Source organism: Danio rerio, chromosome 12, assembly GCF_052040795.2.
Source record: "Danio rerio strain M-AB ecotype USA chromosome 12, GRCz13ab, whole genome shotgun sequence".
Taxonomy (NCBI): domain Eukaryota; kingdom Metazoa; phylum Chordata; class Actinopteri; order Cypriniformes; family Danionidae; genus Danio; species Danio rerio.
This window is the reverse complement of record NC_141032.1, coordinates 30,276,832-30,301,211: the sequence shown is the minus strand read 5'-3', so window position 1 is coordinate 30,301,211 and position 24,380 is coordinate 30,276,832. Positions and strand designations below refer to the sequence as shown.

The following is a 24,380-nucleotide window of genomic DNA, read 5'->3' as shown; positions in this document are numbered from 1 at the left end:
TAACTGTTTTTTCGCCAGTAAAGCATTCAGTTATTCCATTTACAAAGTCTGCCATGTAAATAGCAAATGTGCCATGGCGCGACTCATCTGACTCTTAGAGGGAATGGGAGATCTCTGATTGGTTTAATGCACGTTATGCTCAAAACACATCCATAACTCATTAATAAACATAACCCTGTTAGACCATGCGCCATGACGCAGAGAATATTTTTCTGTCCTTAAAGTAGAAAAAGTGTATTTGGACACGCCCTTAATGCTTTTGCGCCATGTGCTTTAGACTTTACGCCTAGATCATTAAAATAGAGCCCACCATCTTTGATCAAATGTCATACGCTTTACTTTTCTGTTAAAATACAAAGAACTAATTAAATATCCTTTCCTAACAACGCATAATATTGCAAGTCAAACTCAGAAAGGGTCCATAAACTGCTGTTCTTACCTGGCCAGTGTCTGAAAAAATGTTTCCCATGCATTTACTGACCCGTCATTAGTCAGCTTTCTCTACTCTTGGCATTTCATCATTGCTGCAATCACTACCTCTTCTAGGAGTGAGCATGGCAATTACCAGCAAACATTTCATGCCCTAGCCATTATGCTAAGCAACTGCAATGCAATGCTGCAGGGAAACTTTCTGTGCTGCAAAGAAAGGAGACAGTTTTAATTAAACCGCCAGAATAAAGATGAAGCCTAATTATTAACGGCAAGACATCCTGCACAAAACCGCACCTGTCAACCTCAGCAGAGGGTGGCACACACTCTGACACAAAGACACCTGCTCACAAAGGCACACACAATAGCACGTATCATACAAATACACAGCTGGAAAAACAAGTCAGCTGTTTGGGGGATTCACACAGGATGTGCTATTGTGTTAATAAAAACAAGTAAAATGTGATTAAACATCCCAGCATACAAATGTCTACTTTCATAACCCATGACAGAGGGGTCCTTCGAGAGCTAACTGCGTTTTTATAATTTTGGGGGATGTGGGGGCAAAAAGATGGCTGTCGATAGCACTCCAGTGCAAATTGTGTTTTATTTACAGTTTTGGCAGGTGAAAAACAGTCCACAGCTGACCAAAAACAATTACTACAATAACAAAAGAAAAAGGAAAAAAAAAAATATATATATATATATATATACATTTTGGTTTGTGCGCTACATACACTACATAACTTGCGACGTGGTAAAAAAGCTATATGTTTGGGATTTGGCCATGGTTTTTAAAGGCCAATCCCCAAGTGGCAACCTCCCACTCTCCCTCGGGAAGCAAATACGGAAGTAACTAAAACGTATATTGTATCTATAAATGTATTTGTTTTACTTAGGATAATTTATTATTTATAATTTTCTTTAGAACTTGAAAGCACAGAATCTGACTGATTGATTAGCTGTAGGCTCTAGAACAGTCATCTGAAACATTGTCTAAGACTGATTTCACGCCGCGGCCATTTTAAACAGCAAAATCGAGGCTGCGGTGGGAAGAAACCTGGAAGTATTTAAGTATATCTAGCTAAGAGTTGTCTAAAGATGCTATTTTGTCAATTAGTCAATTTACTTTTGGTGTATGTCTTTGGACGGTGGAAGAAAAGTGCGAAACCTGCGGGAAACCCATGCAAACATGGGGGGAACATGCAAACTCTGCACAGAAATGCTGACCGGCCTGGTGAAGGGCCGAACTAGCAGAATTCTTGCTGTAAGGCAACAGTGCTAACCACTGGGTCGCCGTGCCACTCTATCAGAGAAGTGGAGGAGTAGGAGTGGTAGGGGGGATTCTTCAAGGCGAAGATGACTGTAGTGGAAAACTCTGGTTCCCCTTCGGTTGGGGAACTTCAGTGCCATGAATGGGAGGATTCGGATCAGAAGCCGCTTATCTGGAGAGTATTGAACGGGCCAATGAATGAAATTAATTGGCAGCGTAAGCTTGCGCAGGTGTGCGACATCTGCAATTATCTCAGCATATAAGCACACCTGAAGCCAGCAGACGCCATCCTTTTCGCTTCAGATCCTTTCTGAGTGAGTCGATGAGGGTTCCTCTTGCTGATCAGCACTTCAGAGCGAACGAGTGTGTCTCCCGGTCCAGAGTGGGTCTTCGCGGTGGCAGACGGTCGAGCTGGGTTACTCCCTTGCCTGCGGTTCTTTGGGTCCGGTCCTCCAGAGCGGTGCGTATAGTTGCAACTTTCCTAAAAGAGCAACACAGTCGTGCAGCACGTCCTTTTCAGGATGGCGCTCCGACTGTGCGTTTCTGGATGCGGGGGTTTCCTGGCTCCGGATGATGGACACGATCACTGCATTGCATGTTTGGGGGTCCAGCATGTTAATGCGGTGCTCGCGGGCGGTTCATGTCGTCATTGCGATGCCATGACCGTTGCACAGCTAAGATCGCGGCTAACTTTCGCAAGAGAGCGAGCCACCCCAGTTGCCTCCTGCTCTAAAAAAGCAGCGGGCGCTCGGGCAGATCTGAGGGTTTCAGCGGGAGCTAATCCGCCGCCCACGGGCTCGCGGACCTCTCGCTCCTCACGGCGCTCCATCCAAGCTTCGGGTGGTGAGAGTGATCCGTCTAACCAGATGGTAGCTCTCACACTCGCTGACACCGGAGATCAGATGTCCTCCGCGGCATCGGAGGGTGGGCTTTCACTGTCCGACGAAGATCCGGACCCGCTCGCCCCCTCCGGGCAGGTGAGCGCTGTCAAATCGGATCCTGAAGCGGACATGTTAGCCGTGCTTTCCCGGGCTGCTTCGGCCGTGGGGTTGGAGATGGTTTATCCCCCAGCTCCGCGGCCGGACCGACTAGATGGGTGCTACGTAGAGGACCAGAAGGCGAAGCCTTCGAAGCCTCTCGTCCCCTTCTTCCCGGAAGTGCACAGTAGGCTCACGCAGTCCTGGAGGGCACCTTTCTCTGCCCGTGCTGCGAGTGCCTCCGCCCTCACCGCCCTTGACGGCGGAGCTGCCAGGGGGTATGAGGCGATCCCGTCAGTGGAGCGCGCTATCGCGGTCAATCTTTGTCCGCGCGGCGCCTCTACGTGGCGGGGTTTGCCCCGCCTCCCGTCCAAAGCCTGTAGGTTGTCTGCCTCCCTCGGAGCCAGAGCTTATAAGGCTGCGGGCCAGGCTGCTTCTGCTTTGCACGCGATGGCCACCTACCAGCGCTACCAAGCGCAGGCGCTGGCCGAGCTGCACGAGGGCGGGTCCAACCCAAGCTTATTACATGAGCTGCGCACCGCGACCGACTATGCTCTTCGGACTACTAAGTCCGCCGCGTGTGCGCTGGGGAGGACGATGTCCACACTTGTGGTTCAGGAACGCCACCTCTGGCTAAACCTGGCCGATATGCGCGACGTTGACAAAGTTCGCTTTCTTGACTCGCCCATATCCCAGGCTGGCCTGTTCGGCGACACCGTCGGTGAATTCACCCAGGAATTCAAGGCGGTGAAAGAGCAGTCGGATGCGATGGGCAATGTCATCTATCGGCGTGGCCGTAAGCCCGCTCCGCCCGCCGAGCCATCCACCTCCGCTGTTCCTCGCCGAGGGCGCCCGCCAACGAGTGCTGCCCCGCCCCCGCCTGCGCCTCCGGCCAAGCGGGCGCGGCGTTCACCTCGAAAGCAGGCAGCCCCTCCTGCCCAGGGCGCCGTTAAGTCCGGTAAACGGACCGCGAAGCGTCCCTGAGACAGGCCATCCGGAGAAGAGGAAACTTGCTCTTTCCCCGCTGGAGGGCGGGGCCCCGATAACAACGGTACTTTTCAGTGCCACCAAAACATCAGTAAAAGAGCACTTTTTCCCTTCCCCGGATGTGACTGCACGAGTTCTGCCAGTCCGGGACGCGCTGCCTTCCGGCTCGCAGACTCTACGTGCTTCGCCAGTGGCTCACGAGCGCTGGGGGGACGGTCTCCCTTTCCTCAGCCCTCCAGCCCCCTCTCCGGAGTCAGGGTGCGGAGCCAGAGCGAATCGCTCTCCTCCAGCTCTTTCGCGGGACCCTCGTGCTTCCCGGATCAGCACACCCACTCCGCGCTGCCCCACCGCTGGTACGTCAGCGATTGTAGCGATGACTCCATTAGCGAGGGCTCTGCCTGCCTGGTTAGCGCGGGCCAGCCCCTCGCGGTGGCTCATACGCACAATCAGACTCGGTTACGCGATTCAGTTCGCGAAACGGCCCCCCAAGTTTACGGGCGTGTATTTCTCCAGGGTCAACCCCCTGTCCGCCCCTGTCTTGCGAGAGGAGATTGCTGCCCTCCTGGCGAAGGGTGCAATCGAGCCGGTTCCTCCAGCCGAGATGGAGAGTGGGTTTTACAGCCCATACTTCATCGTACCCAAAAAGAGCGGTGGGTCACGGCCAATCCTAGATCTGCGCGTTTTGAACCGCTGTCTGCACAAGCTGCCGTTCAGAATGCTCACGCAGAGGCGCATTCTCCAATGCGTTCGTCCTCGGGATTGGTTTGCAGCCATAGACCTGAAGGACGCGTATTTCCATGTCTCCATTCTTCCACGCCACCGCCAATTTCTGCGGTTTGCGTTCGAGGGTCGAGCGTGGCAGTACAAGGTCCTCCCCTTCGGGCTCTCTCTGTCTCCGCGGGTCTTCACCAAACTCGCGGAGGGTGCCCTAGCGCCCCTTCGGCTCGCGGGCATTCGCATACTCAATTATCTCGACGACTGGCTGATTTTAGCCCACTCGCGGGAGCAATTGATTATGCACAGGGACAAGGTGCTTCGGCATCTCCGCCTACTGGGGCTTCAGGTCAACCGAGAAAAGAGCAAACTCGCCCCCGTGCAGAGGATTTCTTTTCTCGGGATGGAGCTGGACTCGATCACCATGGTAGCGCACCTCTCCGAGGAACGCGCTCGCCTGTTGCTGAACTGTCTGAGGGAGCTCGACAGCAAACTAGTGGTCCCACTGAAGTTCTTTCAGAGGCTCCTGGGGCATATGGCATCCGCAGCCGCCGTCACGCCGCTCGGGTTGCTCCATATGAGACCACTTCAGCACTGGCTTCACGATCGGGTCCCCAGACGCGCATGGCACGCGGGCACACACCGGGTCTCGGTTACTGCGCTGTGTCGCCGCGCCCTCAGCCCTTGGAACGACCCCTCGTTCCTACAGGCCGGTGTGCCTCTAGGACAGGCGTCCAGCCATGTTGTTGTTTCAACAGACGCTTCCAACACGGGTTGGGGGGCCGTGTGTCGCGGGCATGCGGCTGCGGGCCTCTGGAAGGGTGCCCAGCTGCATTGGCATATCAATCGCCTAGAGCTGTTGGCAGTGTTCCTCGCTCTCCACCGCTTTTTACCGGTGCTGGAGCGGCAACACGTGCTGGTCAGGACGGACAGTATGGCGGCGGCGGCGTATATCAACCGCATGGGGGGTATGCGCTCTCGCCGCATGTCTCAGCTCGCCCGCCGTCTGCTCCTCTGGAGTCACCCGCGGCTGAAATCGCTGCGCGCCATTCACGTCCCAGGCACGCTCAATCGTGCAGCCGATGCGCTCTCACGACAGCTGTTACGCCCTGGAGAATGGAGACTCCACCCCGAGTCTGTTCAGCTGATATGGGCGCGATTCGGGGAGGCCCAGATCGATCTGTTTGCTTCCCCCGAGAACGCTCACTGCCAGTTGTTTTTTTCCCTGACCGAGGGCTCTCTCGGCACGGATGCACTGGCCCACAGCTGGCCTCGGGGCATGCGCAAGTATGCGTTTCCCCCAGTGAGCCTGCTCGCGCAGTTTCTGTGCAAGGTCAGGGAGGACGAGGAACAGGTTCTGCTAGTTGCGCCCCTTTGGCCCAACCGGACCTGGATATCAGAGCTCTCACTCCTCGCGACGGCCCTCCCCTGGCGGATCCCTTTGAGAGAGGACCTACTCTCTCAGGGACAGGGCACCATCTGGCACCCTCGCCCCGATCTTTGGAACCTCCACGTGTGGTCCCTAGACGCGAGGAAGACTTAGGTAACCTACCGACTGCGGTGGTTAATACCATCACTCAGGCTAGAGCCCCCTCCACGAGGCGCGCCTACGCCCTGAAGTGGAGTCTATTCACTGAATGGTGCGTCTCTCGCAGAGAAGACCCCCGAAATTGCCAGATTAGTGTTGTGCTCTCTTTCCTTCAAGAGAAGTTGGACAGCAGGCTGTCGCCCTCCACTCTCAAGGTTTACGTGGCCGCCATCTCCGCTTATCATAGCGCGGTAGCTGGCGGCACCGTGGGAAAGCATAACCTGGTCATCCAGTTCCTTAGGGGTGCTAGGCGAATTAATCCATCTCGCCCCCCTCTCATGCCCTCTTGGGATCTCGCCCTCGTTCTCACGAGTCTGCGATCCGATCCCTTTGAGCCACTCGAATCAGTATCTCTAAGATTTCTGTCCCTGAAGACAGCTCTGCTGGTTGCGTTGGCCTCCATCAAGAGGGTCGGGGACCTGGAGGCATTTTCGGTCAGTGACTCGTGCCTGGAATTCGGGCCGGATTACTCTCACGTCATCCTGAGACCCCGCCCCGGTTATGTGCCCAAGGTTCCTACCACCCCCTTTAGAGATCAGGTAGTGAACCTGCAAGCGCTGCCCCCGGAGGAGGCAGACCCAGCCCTTTCTTTAATTTGTCCAGTTCGCGCTCTGCGCATTTATGTGGACCGTACTCAGAATTTTAGATCATCTGAGCAGCTCTTTGTCTGTTATGGCGGTCGGCAGCAGGGAAGTGCCGTATCAAAACAAAGATTATCCCACTGGATTGTGGATACCATTTCACTCGCTTATTCGAGTCGCAGCTGTGTCCCCCGGGAGTTCGTGCACACTCCACTCGGAGCGTTGCATCCTCTTGGGCGCGTGCACGCGGCGCCTCTCTAACAGACATCTGTAGAGCTGCGGGCTGGGCGACACCTAACACATTTGCAAGGTTTTACAATCTGCGAGTGGAGCCGGTTTCCTCAAGGGTATTAGGTAACCCTTTGGTGATTGAGGAGACAACTCGGTAGGGTGTTGAAACACGCTTGCGGCGCCATTCTCCCTAACACGGAGGTACGTGCGCCTTTTTTATCTGTCAGTAAAGTTCCCCGTCAGGTGAGCCCTGCAGATTCCTCCGTGGCCCCCAGCACTGACTCAGCGGAGGAGTCACTTGCTGGCCCACTACGTTGTAGGTCTGCCCGCTGGTCAGCCCGCGTTTTGGGTATAGGTGCCTGCTATGCGTGATCCCCACTAGGCGATCCCATATGCTTATTCCGCCACGGTTAAGTCCCCCCCCTGGGTGGACCCGTGTCTTCCCTCTCCGCTAACCACTCTTTTGCTATGCGTACTCCCCCTTTTTAGGGCTAGTCCATAGGTAAATTCTGCCATCTATCCCCCCCTTGGGTAACGGATGGCCTCCGCAGCGTCCTCCCTATCGGGATTGCACGCTTCCCAACGTACTGTCGTATTTCCTAGAATTATCTAGATGCTCACGACTTCCCAAAAAATATATCTAAATCCGTAAAACTTCTGTTGAAGTAGGATAAATTAGGGCCAGGGACACGTTGGAGGACCGCGCCCCCCATGATGTGGGTGCGTCACGCTTGCTTGACTATCTCCTCATCGGGGGTGTTGGTAAGGTGCAGTCATTATGGCGCTTTCCATATTCTCCCATTCATGGCACTGAAGTTCCCCAACCGAAGGGGAACGTTCGAGGTTACAGAAGTAACCCTTCGTTCCCCGAGGAGGGGAACGGAAGTGCCATATTCCGTCGCCATAATGACTGTCCCTTAGCTGTTTGAAAGTCTCTTCAGCTTAAAAGGATGGCGTCTGCTGGCTTCAGGTGTGCTTATATGCTGAGATAATTGCAGATGTCGCACACCTGCGCAAGCTTACGCTGCCAATTAATTTCATTCATTGGCCCGTTCAATACTCTCCAGATAAGCGGCTTCTGATCCGAATCCTCCCATTCATGGCACTTCCGTTCCCCTCCTCGGGGAACGAAGGGTTACTTCTGTAACCTCGAACGTTATTTATAATGTGTCAGTATTCATCTGATTGGTGCAATATACAGAGCTGATGTGGTAGCAGCCGTGTTCAATCATAAGTACATGATCCTCTTGAAATTAGTTTACAAATAAACCACACATAGTGCCACAAACTGGTCAAGAGTTACAAGAAAAAAAAAACACTCTGTAAGGTTCTCTGGCACCATGCCCTGAAGGCATTCACAAAGTTTCATGCCAGCACCCACCTATTCATCAAATTAAAAGTCAAAATACACCATTAACTTTGTTTATTGTTATGAGACTATCATTTTATCATGCTGGTAAAAATGTTGGCAATTATGTTATAATCAGACATGTCTGCCATTTTTGAAATTCTCCAACATAGCCTGTTGCTCTAACATTCACCTAATTACACTTCTGTCTTTTGAAGACCACACACTATGAATATCGTGAATAACACAAGCAAATCTATTGGAAAGTTTGCCAAAGTGGATACGAGTCTATGTTTTGGTGTTTTTTGTTGTTGTTGTTGTTGTTGTTGTTGTTATCATTATCACTTCATGTTGATCTGCTCTACCTGTTTATCGAAAGTGATGGAACATTAAATCAAATTAGCAGTGAAGGTATTCATAGTCATACACATTTTTTTTTTCTAAATCATCTTTAAATTAATCTAAGTCACATTTATATCAACTTATAATTTAAAATGACAGTGCCGGCAGACTCAAGTGCAACTTTTGTCTCTGAGAACAGCCTATTACACATACAAATGATACTGTATGATTCTCAATAAGGCAAACCAGTTTTAATCTAGGCCTTGTTTATGTTGAATTGATGTTAATGGGACAGGATGAGGATGCATTGCAGTAACACTGTATAGTGTGAGATGTTTATGAACCTTCACAAACAAACACTTCAAAAGTTTCTCCCCTCTGACTGAAGAATAAAAGCCCCATTAGTCCCCATACGGTGACAGTAATTTGTTTCTTTACTGCTACACTGAGCGAAAGTGGCAAAAACCTGATCTGATCCTTAGCTTTGATCTTCTTAAGAAGTGTGTTGTGATTGTATCAGTGTCTGAGTATGAAGAAAAGGCCATGTTTAAAGAGACCAATCAGGTTTAGTCAAAGTGAGAGAAAAGAGTCTGCCAAAGGGAGAGCAGATAACCGTCTTTTGTTTGTCGGAATATCTGTGTGCATCTCTCACAAGCTCAAGCGTATTTATCAAAGCTCACTTCAGGGATTTCAGGTAATACCGTAAAATCAATTATGGAAATGTCAAACGATGAGAAGAATCAATATGTCTAGACCCACGCTCATCTTTGACTCAATAAGTGAGGGACAATCCAGTGTAATGATATGACCTGCTCACAGGGAGAAATGTTTTCTGATGAACTATAAGTCTCATTTTAGCATCACCAAGTAAATACTAAGTTTACATTATATAGTTTGATTTACTGTCTCAGTTTAGATTTCATTTAATTTTTAGGTTTATTTCTCATTTTCTACATTATTATAGTTTTAAGCTGAACTACATGATGAGAATGAGATGAGATGAGAATGATTTCCTATTTCAGCTAAGGTTCTTAATAATTATACTAAATTACATTGCAAAATATCATAAATAAAATTGTTAAAATGAAAATTATTTCTAATAATAATAATAAAAATAATAATAACAACACCTTAATTTTAATTACATTTTAATGTACAAATATGAATAAATAATATAGTAGCATATAATAATCAATAATAATACTATGTTAATACTGTAGTAGCATACAGTTTAAGTTAGAATTATTAGCCCCCCTGAATTAATAGCCTGCGCTGTTTATTTTTTTCTCACAAATTTCTGTTTACGGAGAGCAGATTTCTTCATTTTTAAACATACATTTTAATACACATAAATATACATAAACATAAATATGATTCTAATATAATACTAAAATATGATAAATATGTTTTTAAACATAATAGTTTAAATAAGTAATTTCTAATAACTGATTTATTTTATCTTTGCCCTAATGACAGTAAATAATATTTTACTAGATGTTTTCAAGGTTAGGACAATTAGGCAAGTTATTGTATAACAATAGTTTGTTCTGTAGACTATCTATATATATATATATATATATATATATATATATATATATATATATATATATATATATATATATATATATAGCTTAAAGAAACTAATAATTGTGGGGTTTTTTTTTAATTAAAAACTGCTTTTATTTTAGCCAAATAAGACTTTCTCTAGAAGAAATAAAATATTATCACATAATTTGGGAAATATTTTTAAAAAAGAAAAAAAATCAAAGGGGAGTTAATAATTCTGACTTCAACTGTAAATATAATAAGAAACAGCAAAGAAATATGCTGACATATTTTAAAGCGTTTTCTACCCCTCACCAATAGAGGGTGCTAGCGCCTGAAGTGTTGTGATGCTTTCAGTAAACAGACATTCCACAACACAATGAAGTTGCATGCTTACATAATTTAACATGTCTAAATAGGTGATTAAGCGGTTTTATATATATATATATATATATATATATATATATATATATATATATATATATATATATATATATATATATATATATATATATATATATATATATACTGTACACAGTCTAAAAAAGAGCAAAACAAATGTTTGTTCATCAATCTAAATATCTATGGTAACACCATTCTCAGAAATAAAGGTACGCGAGCTGTCACTGGTGTGGTACCTTTTCAACATTTGTACTTAAAGGGTCCACATTGGTACAAAAGTATATATTAGTACCTAAAATTTTAAGAGGTACAATTTAGTGCTTTTTAGGTATTGTTCCAAACATTTAGGTATTGTTTTAAAACAATACTGTTGTAAACACCATAGCATATTAACCAAATGGAGCTGTTCTTTTTTGAATGTGATGCTGAGGTGACACTTCTGGTTTCTGGAAACATGTGCTATGGCTTCAGTTTTGAAAGTCTACAGAAAAGCTGAATTTCTCATTTTCATCGCTCCAATTCGGTCTTTGTGTTGTGAAAGGTTTAAATAAATAAATAAATAAAACAAAGCAACAATAAGTAGAGCACAGAAGAAGCCTCTTATTCCCAGAACACACAGTCACGTTTACATCCTGCCCGTAATTAAAGGATGCTGTAGTTGGGCTGGAACCATCAGTTTGGAGGATTCAAGCTGTGTGTTCCTGATACACACGTACACACACTTTCTGATGTTTTATACAAGATCCCAAGTCTTTCCAAACTTGTAGCACTGACTTTTCAAAATATTTACTTATTATTTATTTGACTTGTACTGGAAACAAATGTAAAATGATTTTCACTTGGAAATTGCTAGGAGATTTAAACAATGATAAATAAAAGCCAAGAAACACTGATTTTGAACGAAACTGAAATAGCCTTTTTTATAAAATATAGTTAAAAAAACTTGGTATAAATAAAATAGTTTAATAGTGTTGCTTTAACGCACCAGGGTGAGTAAATAATGACTGAACAATTTCACTTTATTCGCTCTAATTCTGTTCTTGCACACTTGCATTTTCCAGTAGAATTACGATTTCACTACAACACAAGCAATTATGTTAAAAAAAAACAAGACAAAAGTTATCTGGAATCCGGATTAAATCCGAATATGCCAATCTGTCCTTATTGTCTTTTTCTGAAAATCTTCCTCTCGGTAGTTTTAACATAGCTGGGAAAAAATATTTCAATCAAGCATGGCTACATTAGCTTAACAATTGCCTCAGAATGGACGAAAATCTGCACTGTAATTAACCTTAAGAAATGAATTAGCGCAACCAATAACACAGTGATACATTATGTCAAGTTGTTTGCATTGGAAGAGGTCAAGAAGGACCTTCTAGAAGACAGAATAGAGTGATATCAGTAAAGAGATGCTGGCGTCAGGTGTTTAAGGGAGGATCTGTTCCTCTGGGACATATAGTCAGTGCAGGATGGATGGTTCTTTATGCGCGTGTGAGATTAATTTAGATCCGTGAGGGTGATGCGCAGTGCAACATACAGTGCAGGGCTTAAAACTGCGGGTCAAAGAGTTGATGAATTTACAGAGTGCACACATCCCCCTTAACACAACGCATAAATCATCCTGTCTGAAGACTAAAACGCACACACCTCTGTGTAACATTGCCATTAATAGTTGATAAGGATTACACACACATTAATCCAAACAAACACACTGTTTCACGTGAATAAATGGCAATATGAGCGAATTGTGAATTGTTTTCTTTTCTTATTTTGATGTCAATGTAAACTTGTATTATAAAATGAAATATTTTGAAGTATGTTTATGCTCCTCAAAGCAATATTCAGTCAATCATTTTTTTGGATTAGTCCCTTTATTAATCTGGGGTCGGCACAGTGGAATAAACCGCCAACTTATCCATCATATATTTTACGCAGCGGACACCACTCCAGCTGCAACCCATCACTGGTAAAGCTCAAAGCAATATAATAATTAATAATTTATATTTACTACACTGAAAAAAAAATCCTGCATTTTACTAATATTTTTAGTGGTTGCAAACAATTTATTTAGGTTGAATTTCAACAATTGAACACTACAAACACTACGAAATAGAATTTGTTTAAATTTAGCTCATTAAAATTGTTTGCAAAAATTTTGGAAAAATCTTTAGGGTCTAAAGGACTTTTATTTGTCTGACTAGGTAGTCTGATTTAAGCACTAAACTACGATTTGGATTTTATTGCATTTATTGTAATTGCTCACTTATATTGGATATTGCATTGATGGCAACAGTTGTGCTAGATATGGAGAAAGCAAAAAAAAATTTGCACAAATGTGCACAGCGATACCACAACTGAGACATTTTTGCAAATATCAGCACAATTTTTAAAAAAAAATGACATCTGCCTTATACAGCCAAAATTTTTAAAAAGTAGTTAATATTAAGTGGCTTACATTTTGCACAAAACAACATTTATTTTAATTTGTTTTTCTCCATTAATTTCAAGATGTCCTCGATGCAGTCTGTAGCACAATGACGTACTAAAACAGGTCTAATACATAGTTGACATTGTAACACCCACACTACTGTGACGATTGGGGGAGGCCCAGACTTTTAAAATACAAAAACAAAAATAACAAAAACAACAATAACAAAAATTTGCGTATACCAATGTATAGTACAATAACAATAGATCAGTAAATGGTCATACAGTGAGCCTCAGACACTGTTTCCTCGTTCTCATGTAAATTCCACTATAGCGTAAAAGCCCGGTGCATGCCTCAGGATGCGTTTGATAAGCCAAATGTTTTCTAGTTGCACAACATTGACACATTTCCTTCCTTGGTTATTTTAAACGTTTATTTCACTTACTACGTATGTTGGACTTTTGTGGGATTGAATTTTTTTTACTGTGCATTACTGGGCAACGACAGCACGAAACATGTTTTGCCTCAGAACACAAAATGCAAGATTTACAGATTACACATTTATTCATCTCCACTCTAAAGAGACATATGTTTAGTTAATTTATCTTTTGTTAATTTATTGTGTTTACTGTGAAATTTGATGCGTAGACGATAGATGGCTAAACCATTTCAAATCACTCAGCTCAACTGTCATATGCTCATGCGGAGGTTGATATCAATTCCTGGCCGTTTTCTTTAATCAAAATACATTGCGATACATCTCTATCACTCTTTTTTGTCAAGTTTAACTTTCACCTTTATCCACAGGAGATCTGGGGCCTCATGTATCAACGCTGCGTACGCACAAACACTTTGCGTATGCCAGGTTTCACGCTCACGTTTGGATTTACTAACGCTGAAATGAACGTGGGAATGTGCGTTGGTCCAAGCCAAATAAATGCCTGGCGTACGTGCATTTCTTGTGTGTATCTGTTTTTTTTTTTCATTGGCAACTCCTAAAGGCAGTTGTGTTAAATTGCACTCTACAACGTGTCTTTGAGCCGTGCAAGGGCAGCTGTATGAGACGGGTTCATCCGCATGTCTAGCAGGTATATAAGGTTTCCATACCATGTAGTTGACCAGCCAAACATTAAGTGAAGTTTAATTTTAAACTAATTTCGAGAGGAGCATGTGCTCATGATTGACCCAGCTGGTCTACATTAGCTGATTATGATCCTCCAATCAAAGGATCCCAAATCATTATATAAATCCTTATTTCCTTTCTACAACTATCTTCGTTTGGAAGAAACCCCCCTCCTCCCCTTCTTCCTCCTTTATCCAGAATGAGCAGCACGGTGGCCCAGTGACTAGCACTGTTGCCTCACAGCAAGAATACCAATGTGTTGGGTCCTCGCTGAGCCATCTGGTATTTCTGTGTGGAGTTTGCATGTTCTCCCCTTGTCCTCGTGGGTTTCCCCCGGGTTCCCCGGTTTCCTCCCAAGATCCAAATGTGCTCTATATTATAGATAAAATAAGCCTAAACCTTTTTTAAAATATAACACAGATAACACAGTTTTTCTCCGGTCTACCTTCGAAAGCAGCATCTTCAATTCACATTCTGTTCAAAGTTTCTCTTTTTGTTTGCTTTTGCCATTGCTTTTTCGTTGGGTTTTGCCAAAGTAAAGTCATTAGCATATTCATACAGGGTAGGAGGCAGGGAGGGGTTTTGCGCTCGTGCATGTTGCACTCAGTTTCAGTTTCAATCGGATGTGCAAAGAGAATATGCGTGGGATTCCACTGAAATCATACTAAAACATTGCGTACGCAGTAAAAAATTCTGATGTATGGAACTGCGTACGCACAAAGCTGTAAATGTGCGTACGCAGTTTCATACATCAGAATTTTTTAGTATGATTTCAACGCAAGTCTTTGTACATGAGGCCTCTGGTGAGCAAAATAGGTTACCGTTACTCTGACTGGGTTTATATTAGTCTGTGTTCAGCACATCATGCTCTCTGTGTGTGTTTTGTTATTGATTTATGCCTTAATTCCACTGAGTGGTACAGTACGGTACGGTACGGGTCACCTTAATCAGGCTTGGTATGGTATGATTCACTATCTTTTTAACTTTGACAATGTAAACGTAAAAAAATGCATACTGTACTGCTCCAAAATACAAGCAAGTGCTTTATTCTTAAATGAACCAGTTATCTGAACAAATCAATTGAATAGATGGCTCAAATTCGCTATGCATATTCAAAAATATAACAACATATTTTATATTTAAATGCTAAAGAATGAATAAAAACAAACAATAAGCTGGCGTCACGGTGGCGCAGTGGGTAGCACAATCGCCTCACAGCAAGAAGGTCGCTGGTTCAGGCCTTGGCTGGCTCAGTTGGCATTTCTGTGTGGAGTTTGCATGTCCTCCCTGTGTTTGCGTGCTCCGGTTTCCCACACAAATCCAAACACATGTGGTAGGTGAATTGGGTAAGCTAAGTTGGCTATAGTGTATGTGTTTCAATGAGTGTGTATGGATGTTTCCTAGTGATGGGTTGTAGACTAAGAGAGTCTAAGCCTAAAAGAAAATGAATGAATGAAATAAAAAGCTGATAACATTTCAACCTAAATGCACTCATATTACAAGTGAGCTTATATAAGCAGCATGTAAATGCCAATTTAGCGGCTTCCATTTGTAAAGGAGTAGAAATACTTTGTTTTTATGATCATAAAGGTTATTTATCGCTAATAATATTTCATTTTTTAAATATTTGTAACATTTTTGAATTAGAGCAGCTTGGATGTGACTTAAATGTTAGCAAACAATAGGCAAATTACTAATTTTGGGGTGAGCTGTCCCTTTAGGTTCAGTGCACAGAGTGGTCCAGATACACATGTGGTCTGAATTACCCAACCCTCCCAAAATTCACTTTTGCCGAAGTAGCCGAGCCCGAGCCCACGCTGTGGAGACTTTTTACAGCTGTCTTTGCCTTTCTTTTCATTTCAACTTGGACTTCACACAGAGGTGCATTAATATAAAGTCTATTGAGGGAAGGATCATGAAGTAAAACTTTCAAAAGGTGTTCGGCGAAGCAGAGGCACGCATACACACATATACACACACACACACACAGTTAAGTTCTCTGAAGCAGAGCATTCTGGCAGCTCAGTGTGCGAATCTTTAAAATGTTCAGCTCGAGGTGAAAACACAGAGCGCTTCATGTTTAATTTAAAGGGCATTTTTTCCTCTCTGGCTGCTCTACATTCTCTGACAGTCAACTGAAGCTACTGTCATTAGTTATAATGGGACCTTATCACACAGACTGTTTAAAGGTTAATTCACCTTATGTAACGACGCCACTGGTGGATAAATTCAATATCCGCCTGAATGAAAACATTAAAAGAAATGCAGGATTTGTTTCACATACTGTTCATTATCTATAAAGGGATACTTGGATCTGCACGCACTATTCAGCAGCAGTGGAGTAATAGTGATGCTCAGAGGTAGTAACATCAATCATGCATAAGCTGTTTTAGAAAACTGGTGAAGGACTGTATTTAAAGATTTGCTGGGAGACGTATTTGTTGTTCTTTTAAAATACCCCAGCTTTATTTGTCTAGATACAGTTCAGCGAGCAAGTATGCTTTATGGGCACTCGTTTAAACACAAATTAGATGCAAAAAAAATACTAAAAAAATGTGGATTCAGAAAGAATCAAGTGGATGCAACTTCTGGACTGCAAATAACTTCATAAAAAAATTGTACTGAAGAAAAAAACAATACTCAGAAAATACTCAAACTACTGAATACATTATTCAAAGAAACTGGGAATTTCATCCATTAATCCTTTGACTTGTGAAAGAACAGGCTGAGATGTTGCCACTTGTGTGGTAGGTTCAACTCCAAGTCCAAGTAAGTAAAAATTTAATGTTCAGCTTTTAGAGGTATTATAACAAAATTATACGAATTGGAAACAACAGAAACTTATACCTAGATATTTCGGAAAAATACACGCTCCCAAATTTGAGAACAGTCCTGTTCAAACATGACAGTGCACCAGTGCACAAAGCAAGATCCATAAAGACATGGATAAGATAAATGTAAAGTAACTTGGCCTCCACAGAGTACTGACCTCAACCCGACTGAACACCTTTAGAAAATTAAGTGTGAAGATTGAAAGCCCTCTCGCTAAATAATTGAATAAATGCAATAAACACACTCAAATCCTTCCCGATAGAACTATAACATTTTGAGTAAACATCATATTAAATAATGTGAATTAAGATTTGGATGTTGTTAAAGTTCATGTATATGCAAAGGCAGATGTCCATAACCTTTGGCAATTGTATATCTTTTTTAAACCGCTAACAGAATTGACAATGCAGACAATTGTGTGTAATAATAGTATTAGAGTTAATACAGCATAATAATAATAATAATAATAATAATAATAATAATAATAATAATAATAATAATAAATCCAAATGGTATCTTTAGCAGAAAATAATTGTTGATTTACCAATGTGTATTTTTGTTTGTTTTGTCCTCAGGTGCAAGAACATAATTTATATGAGAAACATACTTGTGGCTCTTTCTGGAAAAGAATTTGATTTAGATGAAAAAATAAAATAAAATAAATAAGAAAAAACAAATTTAAACTTTCTTTTTCAATTCAAGGTGCTTTTTAGAACGGTTGTTGACCGCACATTTTTCACTTTAACGTTGTAAAAAGTAAAAATAAATAAATAAATACCAAAATGTGGTATATTTTTTTTATGAAATCTCCCGATAAAGTTGAATGAATAGCTTGTGGAGGTTGACCTCAAATTGAAGAGAAATTGTAAAGAGAGAAGAGAAGAGAGCAACCGGGGGGCAAAAGACCAGTGTAAGCATTTTGTGGGCAAATTGGGCAGGAAAGATAAATATTTGATTTTTATTTTCTGCTTCAATCTATCATAAATATTTAAGAGCAGGGAAGGCCTCCAGAAGTTCCCTCTGCAGGAGGAAAAGAGCAAGGCGTACACACAAATGCACATACATATGCATAAACACAAACGCAGCTACATACTGCAGCAATTAGGTGCAAACTGGTGCATAATTGTGGAACTTCAGTCCCATTAATTATGCCTCTTGTTAGAAAGTAGATGCTGATTTAGGATGTGCTAATCTAGCACTTTGACCCAAAATTGTGTGCACATACTGTTCAGAAGTTTGAGATCTGTATGTTTTTGAAAAAAAAAAAAGGTCTCTTCGACTGGGATAATGGGATAGTTTACGCAAAAATAAAATTGTGTTTTTTTAGTTTCTTTATTCTGTTGAAAAAAAAAACTGTAGAAATCAATGGTCCCATCAACAAGCATTTACCCAAATATCTTATTTTGTGTTCAGCAAAAGAAAAAAACTCTAAGATATTTTAAACAAGTAAAAGGGTAATTTCTGACAGATTTTTTAGTTTTGGGTGAACTATCCCTTTAAGACTGTGTGCATTTGATGCGAAATATAATATAAACTGCATAATATTGAATATTATCACAATTTTAAATAACTTTTCTATGGGGCCGATCTCACCAAACGCACTTTTTATGTTGAGAGGTGACCTTTTGGAATGATTTACTAACGGCCATGAGCGTTTTGCGCACTGCGCGCCTTACATTTTAACCTGTTCTGTTTTGAGTTATCCGGTGCTGTATGAATCACATATCTTGAATATTAAAAATTTGCGTTGCCTACGAATCTAAAAAGCGAATCTAAAAAGCGCAAAAAAACGCGTTTTTGGAATGTAAAAGTGCATTTGGTGTGATCACCCCTAAGAAAGTATAATTTTTCTTTTCAGGATTCATTATGAATAGAAAGTATGAATGTATTTACATTTAATTTAACACGTGTCCTCAATGAATAAAAGCATTTTTAAAAGAAAAGAAAAGAAAAAAGCTTTTTTATATGTAATTTTATATCACAATGCATACTTTTTCCACATCAATATTAAACATTAAACAACACAAAAGTCTCTTGAGTTCCTTGAGCAGACAATCATAGTAGAATGGTTTTTGAAAAATACTGTAGTGCCACACCGAAGGCTAATGTAATGCTAACAAGTACTTTGAACTATATTTAAAATACTATTGCACAGAAAAACAATGTTTGTTATTGATTAGATAAATGTGTTAAATATCGATCCTTAAATTCTGAACAAAAGTGTAAGTGTTTACTTCTGTAACCCACAGCTTGTCTATTGGTGCATTAAATGTGGATTATTTTTTGGCATAATGACTGAATAGCTGTATGATGAGTGGTGTTGAGATGAGATTACCTGAGTGGCCTGAGTGTCCTCAGTAACCGCAGCACACGTAACATGCCCAGGATCTTGGTGCCACTGTTGGAGATCAGGGACACGAGGATGTCAATCACAGAGATCATCACCAGCATGCCATCCAGAATGTTCCAGCTGCTCTTCAGGTAGGTCTTCTCTCCAAAACAAAAGCCCAAAGCAACCACCTTCAAAACGACAACAAACAGACATGATTTTAAAGTGCCATCCTCATGAAAAAAAAAAAACTTCATAATGATAGCCTATTATTAACTATAACCATATGTAATTCATTATTTTTGATAAATAAAATTCAACTTTTTATTACTAGTTCTTATATGATATTAACAACTTTACAGTTTGAATATAAAACAAATAACTTAGAGGACAATAAACACTCTTATAAAGTGTGTATACACATTTTGTTTTCAATACCAAGTGAGCCAACAATACATATTTCTAGAAATCATTTTCTCAAAGTTCATACAAGTAGAGCCCAGTACTCCATTAGACTCAATTAAATCATTCAACTATGGAATTATTTATCCCATACAGCAAAAAACTGTTTCCTCTTTAACAGGTTTTAAGATATGCATAAGGAATCACTTAAATGTTGTTCTGTAATTTTGTGAGAATACTATTGTATGTATGATTTAATTTTATGGTTGGGTGTGTGTGATTTTGTAATTTAATTTGAGTGTATAATTATTTACTTTTAACTGTAATTTAGCATTTGTTGTAATGCAATTGCTTTGTCATTGTCTTCTTAATATTAATAAAAATATTACTAATACTACTACTACTACTACTACTACTACTACTAATAATAATAATAATAATAATAATAATAATAATAATAAGAAGAAGAAGAAGAAGAAGAAGAAGAAGAAGAAGAAGAAGAAGAAGAATATTTTATATTTTAATATTAAGCTATACAATATTATATTTGTGCATTTGCATAAGATTAGTCAGTACTGAGGCCAAAACTGGAGCTTATCAAACAAAATAACTTAAGATAATGGTCCAAAAACTAGTACAGCCAAATTTATATGTTAGAGAAAAATATTTAAAAAGAGGAAAAATCAAGAGAAGCAAAAAAATATGAAAAATGTAGTTGAAATTTTGAGGGTTGTATTTTTTTATTTTTTATTGTGAAGTTTTGCTTGAATTGTATTGTATTATCTTGCAATCTCTAAATATGTTTGGTGACTAAAATATTAATTAAATAAATATATCAGTTTAATAAATCTTTTTTGCTTAAATGCACCAAAATATATTGCCTATATTCACTGAGAAATGGATAAGAACATTCATTTTCAAAATGGGGCATATTCAATTATGCTGAGCACTGTAAGCTTTTTGGGCTTTTTGCCTCATCCTGTACATTATGGAATTTTCTGTTTTATTCAAATATTTTTGCATTCTTCTTTCAAATAAATAAAATAAGGGAAAAAAACATATGTTTTGCTATTTCTCCACAGAACTTCGCAGGAAAAAAGAAGATTTATTCAGAATGATTTTGAGAGTATACTTAACCTAAAACTTAAAACAAATTTTAAACTTTTAGTTGTTTACAGTCCAAATGCAATTACATATATTTCTTTAAACAAAGCAAGTCTCTCATAAAATATGTCTACTAAAAGACATAACATGTTACTTTACAAATTGTATTTTAAATAAATCATATAAACATTTGCAAATTAGTAAACAGAAACCACTGAAATTACTAAAAAAACTGAACAAATATATATTTACCTACATTAACATAATAAATAAATAAATAGACTCATTGATGGGCTAAAAATATGCAGATCTTTGCAAATGCATATTCCATGTGGGCCTATACCCACATTTAGGTCCATAAATATTTGGTACATAGACACAATTCTAATATTTTTGGCTCTATACACCAACACATTGGATTTGAAATGAAACTAACAAGATGTGCTTTAACTGCGGACTGGCAGCTTTAACTTGAGGGTATGTACATCCAAATCAGGTGAATGCTGTCAGAATTACTACAGTTTGCATATGGGCCTCCCACTTGTTAAGGTTCCAAAAGTAATTTGACAATTGGCTTCTCATCTGTCCCATGGCCATGTGTGTGTTATTCCCTCATTATCCCAATTACAATTAGCAGATAAAAGGTCCAGAGTTAATTTCAAGTGTGCTATTTGCATCTGAAATCTGTTACTGTCAACTCTCAAGGTGAGATCCAAAGAGCTGTCACTATAAGTTAAGTAAGCCATCATTAGACTGAAAAAACAAAAACTCATCAGAGAGATAACAAAAACAATAGGCATGGTGAAAACAACTGTTTGGAACATTCTTAAAAAGAAGGAATGCACCAGTGAGCTCAGCAACACCAAAAAGACCCAGAAGATCATGGAAACAAATGTGGTGGACAACCAAGGATTTCTTTTTTCTACAACAGTTGGATAGATCAAGAACACTCTCCAGGAGGTGTATGTACTGTATGTCAGAGTCAACAATCCAGTGAAGACTACACCAGAGTGAACACAGAGGGTTCACCACAAGATGTAAACCATTGGTGAACCTCAAAAACAGGAACGCCAGAATAGAGTTCTAAAATAGAATACGCAACCAAATATTAAAAAGTTAAAGCAGGGGTCACCAACATGGTTGTGTACATGGTTGTGTACATGGCTTCTATACTTAATCTAATATAGAAGTAATTATTTAAAAATGTAAATATTTGCAGAGATATATAAAAATAAAGTGTTACACATTGATACATTAAATACAGGGTATTTCCTACCCTGTTAAATCATTGTTGATAACTTTTGTGAGAATCATTAACATGATCAGTGTCTTCACCTGGATGAATATCATTAATTATTACCAAAAACATAAAGTATAATTAAAAGTAAAATGAGCAAATGTGTTATTTGAGAAATGTTTATCAAACTGGTAGCCCTCCACATTAATCGGTACCTAAGAAGTAGCTCTCGGTTTCATAAAGGTTGGTGACCCCTGAGTTAAAGTTTAATTTATTATTTATTATACATATTCAAACTGTTGTAATTCCTACAGCGTTCACCTAATTTGGATGTAAATACCCTCAAATTAAAGCTCAACCTCAGCAGTTAAAGCACATCTTGTTTACTTAAACTAAAATCCATTGTGTTGATGTAAAGAGCCAAAAATGTTAGAATTGTGTTGATGTCCAAATATTTATGGACCTAACTGTATATTTAGCTGAAATAACTGCATACAGTTTGGTAAGACAACACAATGACTTTCATTAGAAATGGAGAAGAACACATACACACACAACAAAATTGATATGCACACACGACATGATGCCTGAGAAAGCTGATGTGTTTGAAATCTGAGTTTGGGAAAGAAAACAAAAACTATTCTCTAGAGTTTTTTTGTCACATACTGTGGCATTTCAGAGAAAATATCAGGTTAGACTGGCATACAGCTGGCATATAAAAGGGGCTCAGAGGAGGGAAAATAAAGCTGAGATAAACAAACCAGCAGTGAGAATCATCAGCCTAAAAAAGTGCTAAGCATGAATGTGCACACTCCTAATGATGTTGCTGGTGAATGCATCAAACCGCAATCTGATCAGACCTCAAAGTGAACAAAGGCACGTCAGGCAACAAAAGCCAGGAGTTTCAACAGCCCTGTCATCTTCATCACGAGCGGGAAAGTTTTCGCCAGTCACCGTTAATTAACCTCTAGTGAGTATGATTATTCTCTGCCATGATTTTCATTTGAAAATCTCTAAGGTGGGCATGACCTGGCATAAAGCAGGACCCCAGAATAGAAACCCTAGACCTCTGTGACTGACACCTATGAACTTTTCTGTCTTCTCCAGAGAGGCCTCAGCATGTTCTTCCATTTCAGCCATCGTCATTTGAATATCTGGCAGACAGTCCTCCTCTATTTAGTATTAAGCGATGTGGTGAAGAGTGGAAAATAGCGAGCAGGGTTTGCTTAATAGACTTTTCATGTCAGTGTGCTCTCTGTAGGACCTTTATGAGTCTGCATTTGTTCGAATGTTTAATTCAGCTGACTGGCGGCGCTTGAACATGTCAGTGAGATTTTAATATTTTGCCGCTGCAGTTTTTGTTTGGACTGTTGTAATTGACTAAGGGAGGTAAGGTCTTAAAGGGCCAATTCAACCAAAAGTGAAAATTCTTTCATTATTTATTCGTTACAGTATTTTATCTATGTCATTCAAAATGTTCTTCTGGAAAACACGAAAAGGAACGAGTTAAGCCCTAAAATAGCTGCGAGGGTCAGATTAAAATTGTTATTTGCTGAATGCAATAATTCTGTGAGTATTAAATTCAGAATTTAAAAATGAATCCTTTTATTTTTTCCCCCCAATTTCTGTTAAACGGAGAAGGTTTTTTTTCTAGCCATTTCTAAACATCAAAGTTTTAATAACTCATTTCTAATAATTTATTTATTTTATATTTTCCATGGTGACAGCACATAATATTTTACTAGATGTTTTTCAGGACACGTCTATACAGCTTAAAGTGACATTTAAAGGCTTAACTAGGTTAATTAGGTTAACTAGCCAGGTTAGGGTAATTAGGAAAGTCATTGTATAACAGTGGTTTGTTCTGTAGACTATCGAAAAAATATATATAGCTTAAAGGGGCAAATAATGAAAATTTAAAATCGCTTTTATTTATTTATTTTTTACTTTACGTTTATACATTAAAACATTTGCAAGAACTAAACATTCAGTGACAGCAGCAGTTATTGAAAAATATATAATAATTAAATTAATTAATAAATACAAAAAAGAATAACCATAGCAACAAGTACCACTACCAGTAAATAAAAACAAATTACAAAAAGACACATACATCATTTTCAAATTTCAAAGAACACAGCTGACATAGTAACAGGTGCCCATCTTTGTTTATAAACATGCAATTTCAATTAAAGTTGAGCAGTCATGTATTCCATTCTATATATATTGATTCACGTTTTTCTGTCCACTGTGCTATTGTTGGAGGATCTGGCTTCATCTAATTTAATGTTACAGTCTTTCTTGCACTTAGTAAAAGTAGAAGTATTATATATCTCAGGTTTTAATTTATGCACCCTGGAGTCTCGCTTTAAGCAAGAAAAACAGGGGAGTAAATGGTAGATCTAACAGATCTAAATGTTTAACTTTGACACAATCAATGGTGTTCAACTGCTTTTATTCTAGCCAAAATAAAACATGATTTTTTTTCAGAAGACAAAATATTTTCAT

The 24,380-nt window shown here is 40.3% G+C and overlaps 1 protein-coding gene across 3 annotated transcripts in view; it reads right to left on the bottom strand.

Annotated features, from left to right (window-relative positions):
* The window catches only part of cacna1g (calcium voltage-gated channel subunit alpha1 G), a 362,705-nt gene that overhangs the window by 67,195 nt on the left and 271,130 nt on the right, over positions 1-24,380 (bottom strand). For 2 of the 3 annotated variants that reach the window (XR_015504196.1, XM_087276432.1), the window contains exon 22: positions 19,136-19,320. Coding sequence is in view for 1 of the 3 variants with exons in the window: in XM_087276432.1 (XP_087132558.1) it covers positions 19,136-19,320 (185 nt within the window). In the remaining 2 variants the exon portion in view is untranslated. Of the gene's footprint in view, positions 1-17,353; positions 18,229-18,303; positions 19,321-24,380 lie in introns of those variants that run through there. The other variant, XR_015504197.1, reaches the window with a different exon arrangement.